The sequence below is a fragment of the Electrophorus electricus genome, chromosome 2, assembly GCF_013358815.1.
Source record: "Electrophorus electricus isolate fEleEle1 chromosome 2, fEleEle1.pri, whole genome shotgun sequence".
Lineage (NCBI taxonomy): Eukaryota > Metazoa > Chordata > Actinopteri > Gymnotiformes > Gymnotidae > Electrophorus > Electrophorus electricus.
The window spans coordinates 16,813,757-16,827,450 of record NC_049536.1 but is presented as its reverse complement, the minus strand read 5'-3'; the positions used below and the strand labels follow the sequence as shown (position 1 = coordinate 16,827,450).

General features: G+C 35.0%; 1 protein-coding gene across 2 annotated transcripts in view; it reads right to left on the bottom strand.

Moving 5' to 3' along the window:
* Window positions 1-2,556: 2,556 nt before the first annotated feature.
* tmem181 (transmembrane protein 181) overlaps window positions 2,557-13,694 on the bottom strand; it is a 34,400-nt gene continuing 23,262 nt past the window's right edge. For both annotated transcript variants that reach the window (XM_035522657.1, XM_035522664.1), the window contains exons 10-17: window positions 13,488-13,579; window positions 13,091-13,148; window positions 10,249-10,351; window positions 9,257-9,308; window positions 7,328-7,410; window positions 6,698-6,787; window positions 5,354-5,420; window positions 2,557-3,189 (exon numbers count right to left, since the gene is read on the bottom strand). In XM_035522657.1, coding sequence (XP_035378550.1) covers window positions 3,105-3,189; window positions 5,354-5,420; window positions 6,698-6,787; window positions 7,328-7,410; window positions 9,257-9,308; window positions 10,249-10,351; window positions 13,091-13,148; window positions 13,488-13,579 — 630 coding nt within the window. In that variant the 3' untranslated portion in view covers window positions 2,557-3,104. The remainder of the gene's footprint in view (window positions 3,190-5,353; window positions 5,421-6,697; window positions 6,788-7,327; window positions 7,411-9,256; window positions 9,309-10,248; window positions 10,352-13,090; window positions 13,149-13,487; window positions 13,580-13,694) is intronic.

Genomic DNA, 13,694 nt, shown 5'->3' with positions numbered 1-13,694 from the left:
TGAAATTGACAAGCAGTCAATTTAGTAATTCCAATCCATCAGCATCTCCACATGTACAGGAGCCATTCCATTCAAGTGTTTGTTGAATTCCTTCACAGCCACACCTCATTCTATTTACTGAGATGCTGATTAGGTGATCACCTGAACAAAATCCTATTCTAATGAACAGTATAAAAACCACTGCTGCTGTCATCACTACTCTTGTTATAGAACAAGCTGGATGGGAAAAAGCATTATTTGTGGTCTGAAATTTCTGTAACTGTCTTGTTATTTTGACCATTAGTCATTTTCATAACAGATGCAAAAAAATACAATATTTTTTATCTGGAATTTGGAAAAAATGTTGCCAGTAATTTATAGAATAAAACAAAACTACTCAGCCTGGTCAAACACATACCCATCAGTTGTAAGGGAACAAGAGAAACTACTAATGGTCTCTTTTTTTTCCAGGAAGGGAGGGAGGTAGGTACAAACATTGCAGTAAAGTACACAGTTTCCAGAGTAGCAGGATGTTTTGTACAGAGGTCCTTCATCAGTTGTGCAAATAAAAGTGCTTCTGAATTAATGGCAGGAAAAGCCTGTTTATATATGAAAAAGTAGATGTTTAAATCAGAACATTCATTCCATAGGGTTCTAAAGTTCCTTGAGTATAGTTTTGTTTTTTTTCCCTTTGAGTTTCCTAATTTCATTACTGCAATTTTTGTTGATGGGACACATTATTTTAACACCGTATCAGCACTCCTGAACAGCTAACGTCTGACCTGCAGGGAAAGGCAACAATGTCAATACATTATTTTGTGCTGAAACTGTAATTGTAGAAATAAATAACTTCCTGCTAGAAAGTGTTAGCAATGTATAAAGTGAAACATTTTTCGTGAAAAAGGCCCAATTTGCAAATGCTAAACCAACAATTACTTCTGACTTCAGCCATCATGGTTAAGATATCTCGAAAGTTATTTAGCCACACATTCATGCAACATCCAACAATGATCCAATCCAACAATACAGGAATATTCAACTAATTTTAATGTTTTTATATTTCATTATATTTGTTAGGAATCCCACATGAAGTCTCAGTAATATGTCATTGTATTGATGCATGTGAATATGTAGAGAGTAGCAGCTTTTATTGTATATTTGTATATCATGTGTAATGTAACACCTGCTTATGATAAATAGCATTATTAGTTTGAAAAGGTGAAAGCAGATTTACATTCATCAGCATTTGTCATCTTTCATTCACAGTAAGTCAGTAAAAGGACAGTTGGCAGTTTTGGCAACCTCAGGAAAAAAAGTAAGCTGAGAGTCCTAGTCAGATGATCTATGTATAAAAGAGAGTTGTACAAGAGCTGAGTGTTTCCTGAGGATTACTAGTCAGATAAGAAATTTCTGAGAATCATAGTAAGAAAGACCTTTTTTTTTTTTTTTTTTTTTTACTGATAATTTTCATGTTTACTCTAAGTAATTCAAAATAGAGAGAGGCAGAGTATGAGGATGCTGACAGTTCAGGGAGAGCAAGTGACTTGGAGGTGAGTGAGAAAATATTTGTAGTGAAGATTGCATACCACCATTACACTTGTCTCCTAATATTGCCACTACTTGTCACTAGTTTGGTGATATTTCTTTGCTGTCCATTCTAGTTCATTCAGAGTAGAGAGAGAGTATGAGGACACGGACAGGACAGGGAGAGCAGGTGACATGGAGGGGAATGAGAAAAGGAGAAAACATTGATGGTTAAGACCAAGTAATTACATCATAAATTAACATTAGGATAAGACTGAAGATATTTAAATGTAAGATATTCCTCTAATAGTAGATAACTAACAGATTAAAAATAAATATGAACCATAAAGAAATGAACTAATTTTAAATTAAAGAAAACATTAAGTTTAATAAAGTAGTCCCCCAATGTGTGTGTGGGAATGATGAAATTAGTAAAACGGTTAAATACATAACTAAAAAGTAATGAAAGGAGAAGTACCACCAGAGGAGACGAAGAAAGACATGGAGAGCAGAGAAGAGATGACTGGAGAATAGAGGAGAGACCTAGAGGGCAGAGGAGAGCTGAGTCATGGAGCGAAGAGATGATTTGAGAACAGAGGAGAGAGGAGGAACAGCAAGGAATGGAGAGATGACTGGAAAGCAAGGAAGAGGAAAAGATATGACTGGAAAGGAGATTAGCATATGGGACCAGAGGAGAGAGGGTTGGAGAGGAAAAGTCGAGAGGTTAAAATGAAAGGAGAGCCAAGCAGATGTCCTGATGCCCACCCAAGTGTACTAGTAAGTAAATAAAAACAAATTTCTTAAACCTTGGTCACTATATCTGGACTTGTCTTCATACAATACAGACTTCCAGTTATATGAGCATCACTATAATTTATTAGTCCCTTAATAATAATTATTTTCCTCTCATGAGTTACTGAATTCCCTGCCACCGGGTAGATTTGGTCTCCCCCAATGTTCAGTTCATGGCTATGGGTTTTATATGCATGTGTACTCGCACACACACACATGCACGCACACAGAGAAAGACAGACAGAGACCAAAAAAGGGGGGAAAAATATATATATTTGGCAACAAAACATTTTTTATGAAACAATATAATTATATCACAATATAATTATGCAAAAAAACTAATCTGAATATACTGACAACTCTGCAATGCAAAATGTGCCATACAGACTGTAAAATATACATTTTTATTAAATAAATAAAAAAGTAGTTAAACAGGAATGCATTCTGGCAAAGTGACTCAAGTACTCATACACTTAGTCATTCCTAAATCAACAAAAAACGGGGAAGAGAGGGGTGCAAAAACTACAGTTCGGTTCTACATTATCAATTTACTGTAAGTCACAAGCATTCAGAACTGTGTTTAGGTTTTACATTTGATGATTAACAATTTTAATAATTAAGTGTTATCTTGAAAATGTCACTCCATTCTGTACTACAGAAAGAATTGCTTTATCACATTCATCTTAAAAATATTAATTTCTTATATATTTTTTCATATACAGCATATTATTGACATTACTGAATCAAACCATTGACCAATGTATTCTTTCTGCCATTACACACATCCCAACTGGAACTGACAATTCATATCAGTCACTGTCAGTCTCATCCTGGTACTTGGAAGGGGTTTTGATAGCACGACCATTTTGAAGAGGCATCACCTCATAATCACTCCTTCATTTAAATAAATAAATAAATGTTAATGACACGGATCACTTTATAAAAAACTGGACTAAATAAGATGGACCTAATAGACTGTCATACAGTTTACAGTCATTTGACAATTGTAGCCCACCCCTGCTGGCATGATAATTTATACTGGCTACTGATCCTGTTTCAAACATTTTTGTGCATGCTGAAGTTACCTGAACGACTTGTTCTAAAAAAAAAAAAAATAAATAAAATATATATATATATATATATATATAAATAAATATATATATATATATAAATATAAATTTTACACACACAAAGGCTATTAGTTGTAAAATGAGCTGATGTGCTGCAATTACTAAACGTATGTGTATTTATGCCGCATTTGAAGTGTTTGCATGAGCAATGCTTTAGTATAAATTCTTTCAGCTAATTCTAGTCAAAACCAGATCCCTCAGGAAAGAGGTCAACAAATGTTGATGCACACAGTAAAGCAAATTAAATCACCTAACTTGGGATACCACAGCGGTGGCATCACAATTACATTGTGCAGTGTAATTAACAACTGACTACAAAATGCATGACAGCCTATCTGGTAGAGCTAAAAAGAGTACAGTGGTGCTTGAAAATTTGAAATATATACTTTCTATATTTCTGTAAAAAGATTATCTAAAACTTCATCAGATTATCCTGAAAGTAGATAAAGAGAACCAAATCAAACAAAGAAGACAAAAAGACTAATTTATTGAGGAAGATGATCCAATATTACATACCTGTTAATGGCAGAAGTATTTGAACCTTTAAAATTAGCAGATAATTTGAAGATTAAATTTGAGTCAGGTGTTGTCAATCAATGGAATGATAATCAGGTGTGAATAGGGACCCTGTTTTATTATCTACCAAAGTCTGATCTTCACAACATGTTTGTAGATGTGTATCATGGTACGAACAAATTAGATTTCGGATAACTTCAGAAAAAGATGCTTGATGCTTATCAGGCTGAAAGAGGTTACAAAAATCCACCAGTCAATTCATAGTCACAGATTATGTATAATGGAGAAAATTCAAGACCATCATTACCCTCCCCAGGAGTGGTCAACCAACAAAGATCACAGCAAGAGAAAGGCTGCGAGCTCACAAAGGTAATTTATAAGCAACTAAAGGCCTCTCTCACTTTGGCTAAGGTTAACATTCATCTGTCCACCATCAAGAGCACACTGAACAATGGTGTGCATGGCAGGGTTGCAAGAAGAAAGTTGCTGCTCTCTAAAAATAACATTGCCATCTACAGTTTGCTAAAGATCACATAGACAAGGCAGAAGGCTATTAGAACAATGTTTTGTGGATGGATGAGACCACAAAACTGTTTTTTTTTGGCCTCTGGGCCAGGAAGGCTTGCCATCATTGATGTAACAATGAATTCTGAATTATACCAGCAACTTTTAAAGGAAAATGGCAGGCCATCTATACACGAGCTGAATCTCAAGAGAATGTGGGTCATATAGCAAGGCAATGACCATAAGCATACAAGTCGTTAAACCAAAAATGGTTAAAGAAGAATAAAGTTGAGGTTTCAGATTGGACATCAAAAGTTCTGACCTTAATAAAATAGAAATATTGAGGACCTGAAATAAGCAGTTCTTGGGAAGAAACGGACCAAAATAACATAGTTGAAGCTGATTTGTACAGAAGAATAGGCTAAAATTCCTCCAATGCAATGTGCAGGACTAATCAACAATTAATGGAAACGTTTAGTTGCATTTATTACTGCATGACAGGGTCACACCAGATAGTAAAATAAAAGGTTCACATACGTTTGCCATCAATATGTAATATTGCATAATTTTCCTCAATAAATAAATTACAGTCTAAAATGTGTCTCATTTGTTGGACTTGGGTTTTATTTTTGGGACTTGTGTGATGGTTTTAGGTCAAATTTATTCAGAAATATAGAAACTTCTAAAGGATTCACAAATTTTCAAGTGACACTGTAAGCGAACTCAGTAGTGGTCATTAAGTGAAAATCGGAATACAAATGCAAAATAGTCCTTTATCATTTTATTAATCACTGGACCTTATCTTTGTAGAATAATCTGTGCAATAACACCACAACTACTGAGTTTTATGTAAAACCCTAAAGTCATTTAAACAAATTCCAACTCATCTAAAATTCTTCAGAACTTACCCATATATTACTTCATCATCTGAGTCATTCAGCATGGAAAAGGCAGGGTTATCTTTCAGCTGAGAATCTGGAATAGCAGAGGATAACAATGCAAGAACAGGAATATACAAATAATGCAAATTTTAAAATGAATGAATGGTGCAGAATGGATAACAGCAATTTTTGCCAAGTTTATCTTTAGATTTCAGTAACTACTTTAAGATAAAATACATATACTACATAATGTGATATGTTAGTAAGGAAGGAGATGTGCTTGATTAAGGGTTTTAAAATGTTTATAGCATTTTACCAAAGGCCAGTTCCGTCCAAGGTTTAAACAAAGAGGGACGGGTACCAGACAGGCAGGCTTTAAGGTAATTGGCCATGCTTTTGAAAATCTGACTGGCCAGCTCTAAAAACATATAGAGGTCTCTAGTTGAATAATTCTATAGGTATTAGAAGAATATATTGGATTGGAGTGGATGGTCTTCAAATAGCTTATGTAACCCAAATCAGTAAAAAATCAAGCATACATGGGCAATCTGCCAGGATGAGCACGACAAAATTCATTGTTCAATGTGGAGAACAAGGCCAAAATAGCCCCTGCATGATGCACTCAGGATGGCTTAATCGCTTGGTCCTCTGCATTGGCTAATTTTTATCACAAAAGGTTTTAAAAGTCTGAAATATTAGCTTTATTCACTGCTTGGTATGCATTCACAAAACAACCCTACATCATGAGTTACTGAGGCTCCTAAGCCTGGAAAATAATGTAAATAAAATTTAATACAATGACCATGTGGGACTCCCAGATATAGACAATGGTAATGGTAAACAGCAGAAAAGGGCCGTAGTGATTGATGTGGCAATCCTGAGCGATAAGGAAAAAGGAACGCGAGAAGGTTGAGAAATACCAAAGGCTAAAAGAAGAGCTAGAAAAGATGTGGAGGTTGAAGGCAACTGTGGTTCCCATGGTAATTGGAGCATGAGGGGCTGTAACCCCCAACTGGGAGAATGGCTTCAACAGATCCCAGGAACAACATCCAAGATTTGGGTCCAGAAGAATGCAGTCCTGGAAAGAGCTAAGCTATTACGCAGGACGCTCAAGCTCCCAGGCCTCAGGTAGAGGACCCAAGCTTGAAGGAAAAAGACCACCCATATTTTTTTTTATATTGTTTCTATCTTTTTATATTGTTTTATATATAAAACAAACATAACACTACAATGTAACACTTAGGTGTGCCAGACACCAGACCTACAGCAACATCTGGACTGCAATTTTCCAAAATATGCAAGCTGTTTGACTACATTTCCCACCTGCCTGCAAAACTAATCTTTCATTTGTATATTAATTTGTTTACTCACCATACAGGGTGTTTTTGGAGGGCGAGTAGATGAATGCTAATGTGTAAAGGTAAAAATTAAGAAGACCATAGAAGGACACAAATTCAGCTGGTAAAGAATAGTTAAGGAGTAGAATCTTAGCCTGACTAGAATTATTATGGATCAGTATTTGAGGTTATTTTGTTCTTTATCTGTTTGATAACAGTCTTCTCTTACAATGTTGAATGAAGTGGGAGAAAACAAAGGTATCCAAGTTAATTACTCCAAATTCTCTTTAGTCTTCACATTTCACAGCAAAAGCTTGATTATGTGGTCAGTGACTCATTTTAGTGTAGATGCTATGCTGTGAACCATTGTGGACCAATATCCAGACATCTACCTGACAACACACACTTGCCGTAATACATTACCTTGACAGCAGGCATTGTTAAAATTAAGATTTTTTTTCAAAATCGGTTTGCATTACATTTTTCCAAAGTACATTCTCAATTTAATTTTGAATATAACATTCATCCACAGAATGTTAGATATGGCATGAAAACCCTGTGTTTGTTGTACTTGTACAATTATAAATATATTAAAAGACAGGATTACAAAAAACACCTTAAAAGTAAAAATAAATAAATTTAAAAACTTTGAGCAAAAGGATATAATTCTGATAGTGGATGGAGAGTTCTGCAACAAAGTTGTCTTGTAGAGCTTTTGAGCCAAATCGCAGGTAAAGTATGATCATGCTGAAATAGAAGGAAGGGGTGGGGATTGGGAATGTGTCAGCGACATGCATTGTGATATTCAGTAGTACAATAACAATAAGAAGAAAAAGAACACCAAAAAGGAAAAGAATACACTTAAATTGTATAGCACCCTATTTAAACCCAAGGTTGTTTTACAACACAAACTACAGAAAATATAACTCCAAACAGGACTACAAACATCACAGTAGATACATGCCAATAAATTTAAAAAATAAAATGGGAAACAGAAGAACTGTGTCAGTGTTAAGGTATCATTGTTCTAAACCTCCCCCTAAATGGTGGACAATCTATATGTATGCACAGCTGTGACCCCAGTTCCAGATGACCTGTGTATCTACATGGGTGTAGGGATGTAAAAGTCGGAGAAATGACGGAGCAAGACCCTTGTAACAGTGCAACTGAGACAATCAGAAGGATGCTGCTGTTCTGGCATGTGCAAGAACTATGGTGATTGAGTTTGTATCTACTTAAAGTTTCTTAGGGTTTTAGCTATAATGCCTATGAAAATGTAGTTGCATTGAGTTGAGTCATAATGAAGGCTTGCGTCAGGATACACCCTTATGATTTTTGGAAAATATTCATCTGGAAAATAATCATACATCAATTCTTCATCTGGACTGAGGATCAAACATTCAGTGTCAGGGTTAAAGAATTACATTAACGATATCCACTGGCATGAGCAGTCAATACTGACTAGAAGCTAAATAGCATGCTAATCTCTACAACCCAGCTGTACTGCATCATTACCTTAGCTAGCCTCCCTAGCCAAGTTCCTTAAATGACAACTTATTTAAGAGTTGGGTCTACAATTGTCAGTGCTGTGTTAAGACCATAGACTAACCTGTCAGAGTTAACTTGAAAGCATGACTTTTGGAGAAATTTGTGCAGAGGTGTTCATGATAACCATTTGTGAACCCTTCATTCTGCTAGCATCTTCTCTGCTCCAACTACGTTTCCTGCCGTGTCTTGACCATATTTTGGTACAGAGTGTGGATGGAGAAGAGGGAATATTTAAATAAAGGGTCTGTGGCAAATGTGTGTGTGTGAGAGAGGGAGAGGGAGAGAGATGAAGAGTGAACGAGTGTAGGGCAAGGACTGAGCAGGTAAGGGTGAGCTAATCAGTGTGCTGCATACAGCTCTACAATGAAATAGGATTTACAGATTTTATAAAGCTAAAAAAAGAGAAAGAATTCAATATGTAGCGGTTAGTGTTGATAGTGGCAGGCTGCCACAAATAAATGTGATAATGAAGATTTATCATCAAATTTTGCTAGGCCTTACCCAAATGCAAGCTGCCTATTTTAATTGTATATGACTCAGTTCCAGCAAATGCAAATAAGCTTTGGTCAACTGTCTGGATAGGTTTTTGTTTGTTTGTTTGTTTGTTTTTTTGCTTCATCTAAAAAGTCACTCATCAGAGGAAAATCATGATGTGTCTGCTTTATTCCTTCAGTCCGGCTAAAATTAATCCTTGGTCCTTCTAACATAGTATAAAAGGTACCACACTGGGTATGATACAATGGAAATTAAAAATCTCGTTTTAAAAGTAATTTTACTTTTAATATATTTAGTGAGTTATGGTTATATAGCAGTATAGTTATTTAGTATATGGTAATTTATACATGTTGAATATAAATGTGCATATAACTACCATATAGCTAACAATCCTGCATAACTTCCAATATAACTTTTAAAAATACCAATCTTGCATAGTACTGAAATAAAAATGAAGTGATGTGCTGCAGACACAAAAAACTACATATCAGGTCAAGGCACTTCCAACAGGCTTGCAGCAAGGTCTTGGAGAAGAAAAAAAGCTGGTTACCTAATAATCAAAACCAGAAATGTCAGCGCTGTCAGAAACTTCAACCTTAAATCTGAAAAAAGAAACAAAAACATTGTGATTCCTTTAAGAATGTTCATTCTGTTCCTTGGGTAGATAGTCAAATAATAGTTCACATAGTTCATTCCTAATTTCATAGGGCACATTTATCACCATTTGTTAATTTAGTGGACAGAAATAATGTGTCTGCGACAAGGTGGGTAGAACAGGAGGTGTGCTATTTAAAATCAGTGAAATTATCAGTGCAATGGTATTTTGACCTCATTACGTCTTAAAACAGTACTTGCACAATTGCCTTCTCGGACCTGCTCTTAGTGCAAATCCAAGTGCAAAACGGTATTTCAACACAAAAACATTTTGACCACTAACATCACCCCATCAAAAATACCTCTCAACAACTAAATAAACGAAACTGAAATAATAATTAACTAATTAACTAAACTAAATAATTATTAACTAAATAATTGTTTTGAATAATTAAATGTGAAACAAAGTTGATGTCATTATGCATGGAAAATGATCTAATTTAAATCAGTCATTACAATTATCACAGTGAACAATATTAATGCTAATGGGTTTTTTTTTTATTGTTGTTAATTGTTGCTGGTCAAGAAAATAGACACTTTTTGTTCACACTTTTTGTTCCTTATTTCTGTCTTTCAGCTATGTCCACAAAAATAAAGCCCTAAAAGCCAATGAGTCACAAATATGTACAAGAATGTAATTAAACTGTCCCACCCTAAGATTTGTCCACATGTGCCATTGTATTACAGATTGTTCACACCTGTGTCTGTGCCCTTTATGAATTTATAGTATGCAAACTGCCCAGGCATACCTTGGAATGTGCCATTCTGATACTGAATTCTGCAAGACATCATTTATGAATAGTACCGAGAAATTTGAAAATGAAACTAACAAATGCAGAATTATTTAGAACAATCATTGTATGAGCTGAAAACGAAACTGTGCTTTACCTGAGTAAGGCATGTTCTTTAGTTCCGACCATGCTCTCAAAAGCAGAAACCCCAGATACAAGACATACATAGCAACCAACAAGAGGAAGAATACTTTCATGCCCTGTGTGTGAAAATATTTGATGATTGATTTTCTCATTGTCATGGTCCTCCAAAAATTTGAACTTTAAGTGGCACAATAGTTACAGGGGTTAATTTCAGTTATATCAGATGAGTAATTCAGTAATAGTCTTCAGAGATATGATGTATTCTGGGAGAAGATCTACCCCCCCCCCCCCGAGGTGCCTGATCAATTTATAAGAAATTTCAATATTTAGGAACTAGTATGCCTAGTCTCCTTGAAACAAAACAAAAGACAAAAATAAAACCAAACAAATAAAAATCCAGTCACTAACAGCTCCTGAAGACTTGGCAAAACATTAACTTACACACGATGGGAGGTTAGTCTCATTTTAGACACCAGCCCAGTTCCCAGTTAAACAAATGTCAAGCACACATTGCCTAATTGCCTAATTTCCAGTATTCAATCTAAACCAAACCTATCTGCACCCATGACAAAACTGCTTACATTCCCCAAGAACCTTGAGATGCACTTCTCTTCAGAAAAAATTGTCCCTAAAGGACATATATAGCTCTTAAAAGATTTAAAGGCTAGTCATGGTTTAAAAGGCATTTGTTTTGTAAATATGATAATGGAAAAAAATACTATAAATAATAGTGTAAAAATAGGAATAAAATAAACTAATCTCATTCATATTATTTGTACTTAAACTGTGCTTTTTTTTTTTTAACTTCAAACAATATAACATATTCCAAATACTTTCTGAAATACAAATGTACAATTTAAAAGCTATATACAAGAAAACCTTTCCACCAACAAAGTAGCAAGAGAGTCCAGAAATTACCAGTAGACCTACATCAACTGAGCAGAGTGGTCCTGATACACCAAGATCCTTACTAGTAGTTAAACTGTACATAGAAGAGGTTTAGAGGAAGGCAGTTTCTCTCTTTTTTTTTGGGGGGGGGGGGGGCGTTATTTGATGAAATTATTAGCTTACCTCTGATACATGAGAACATGAACAAAATCATGCTGGCTCAGATGAGCAACCAGATTAACAAAGTCTGCATTGAATGTCACAGAATCACAGAACAGGACAATTTGCAGGAAGACCAACTGCTGGAACAAACCATAGCTGGACATGGTTGGATAATACTGAGCTGTTGGAATGCTACTACAACAGCAAGCCCAATAAAAGAGGCAAAATGAAGCACATAAGGGAGCTATGCATGAAGAAAAGGCCTTCACCCACACAGACATGCAATTAGTCACCCAGTGCTCAAACATCATCTATCAACGACTCTTAACCAGAAATGGATCAAACAAATGGGAAATACCACTGCCCAAAAAGAACACTTATTGCCACTGCACATTAATTAGGAAAGCCAGAATTCGAAAAGAATCCAGAAAAACTGATTCATATTGTACAATTTGTGTGGCCTATCTATATAGTTAACCTCCGCTGCAGGTTCTCTTGAATTAGTGGCAAGCTACCATAGACAGTATGCTAGCAGATGTGAATTCACCAATGGAATAATTCCAGCCACCAGTATAACTGAAACCAACAAGATTTACTTCGCATGTTCTACTGCAGTTGTCATGGTTGAGTCCCCAGTCTACAAAATCCAGGGGCCATGCCTTCTATCCCCCTTGTACACCAAAACTGGAAAATCAGAAAGAGAACTCAAATTGAAGTTAGCAATCTGACAAAGGTCCAGAATGTTCTAAAGACCAAAGCTGATGCCTGGCTACATAAGAATTACAATGGCCAAAGAGTAAGTGAGGGCCTGGTGTCTTCTAAACTAAGAATACCAACCCTAGAAGCCAGACTGCAGAAATACATGAAAGAAGGAGTGGCCAAAAGAACAAATGCCTTCATTGAACCATTCAAAAATACACTCAGTTAATGAAATTAACAGCTCTGCATGGCCCATTAGCAGAACAAATGACTCATATGAGTAAATACATGATCACTACTTAGAAGGGAATGGCAAACACTGGAGGCTCAAAGCACCACCAACTGAGAGTTGTACAGCAGGATTCCAAAACTAGAGAGACCAACCGATGCATTACCTGGAACCTGGATACTTGAATACCAAACCCTTCATATAGTCAATAAGACCATAAGCCTTCATCCAAAACAAAAGACAACACTAGCAGCCAACTCAAAGAGAAATGCTAGGTGACTGTGTGGTATATTCTAAGGCAATGCACTGTTCCCACTGTTATAATAATAAATAAAATTTAATTACACAGAAATGTAACCATATTCTTTGCCAAACCCTTTACCGAACATCTGAACTTTTCATATTACAGTACATAGTTTCAAAAAAATTATATGAAAGTTACTTAACATAGTTAAAATATTCTTAAATTACTGTATATTATTCCAAATCATATTTATGATTACAAACATGGCCAAATTCAACCATTAAATAAACAAAAATAGGAACTTAGTTTTGAGTTGATTAAAACTTAAATAAATATGTAACTAAAGTTGCAATTGGAAAACAAGTTCTAAATAAGTAGCTGGATCCTGTCTTATACTATTGTGCCATTTCAAATCCAAACTGTTGGATGCAGAGCAAAATAAACATAAAGCACTACTGTTCACATTATTATGCATAATATATATTATATACATAATATACTTCTGTTACTACAAGCCACACAAGAATAAGCATGTTAGGTAATTTGTTGTTACAATCTGCAAGGTATATGTTTGTGTGTCCCCCACATGAAAATTAGGTTATGGACATTATGTGTTCAATGATGCCATGTCACCTGAAAATGTTTGATGTCAATGTCATACTGATATGTGGGATCCTGTAGTTCATTTACCCTAAAAAAAAAAAAAAAAAAATTTAAAGTTAAACAAAGTTCAAAAAAAAAAACACGATGGTGTTATAAGTTGTAGTTCATCAGTGGGCAAACATACATTGCTTCATCAACTACAACCATTTATCTCTCCCAATAATAATGCTTGCTTATTCTAAAAAAAAAAAAAAAAAAAAAAAAAAAAAAAAAATATATATATATATATATATATATATATATATATATATATATATATATATATATATATATAGATATAAATAAAGATGCATCACACATTATTATAAACTTAGTGTTAAAAATGTATAACAAAAGGTAAAGAACCATTTGTATAGCGCTGTCTTACAATTGCCATATCCCCAGGATAACAGCGGAGAACCACAGAAGCCCCACAAGCACCAACTTTGGCAAGTAGAACGTCAAACACTTCCTCTCGCCCTGCAAGTAAAATCAGAGAAGTCAGCTTCTCTCCTCTGAATACTGTAATACACCATGTATAAAGAAAATAATACAAATAACCATAATTTTTTTTGTTTCATCCAAACATTAGCAA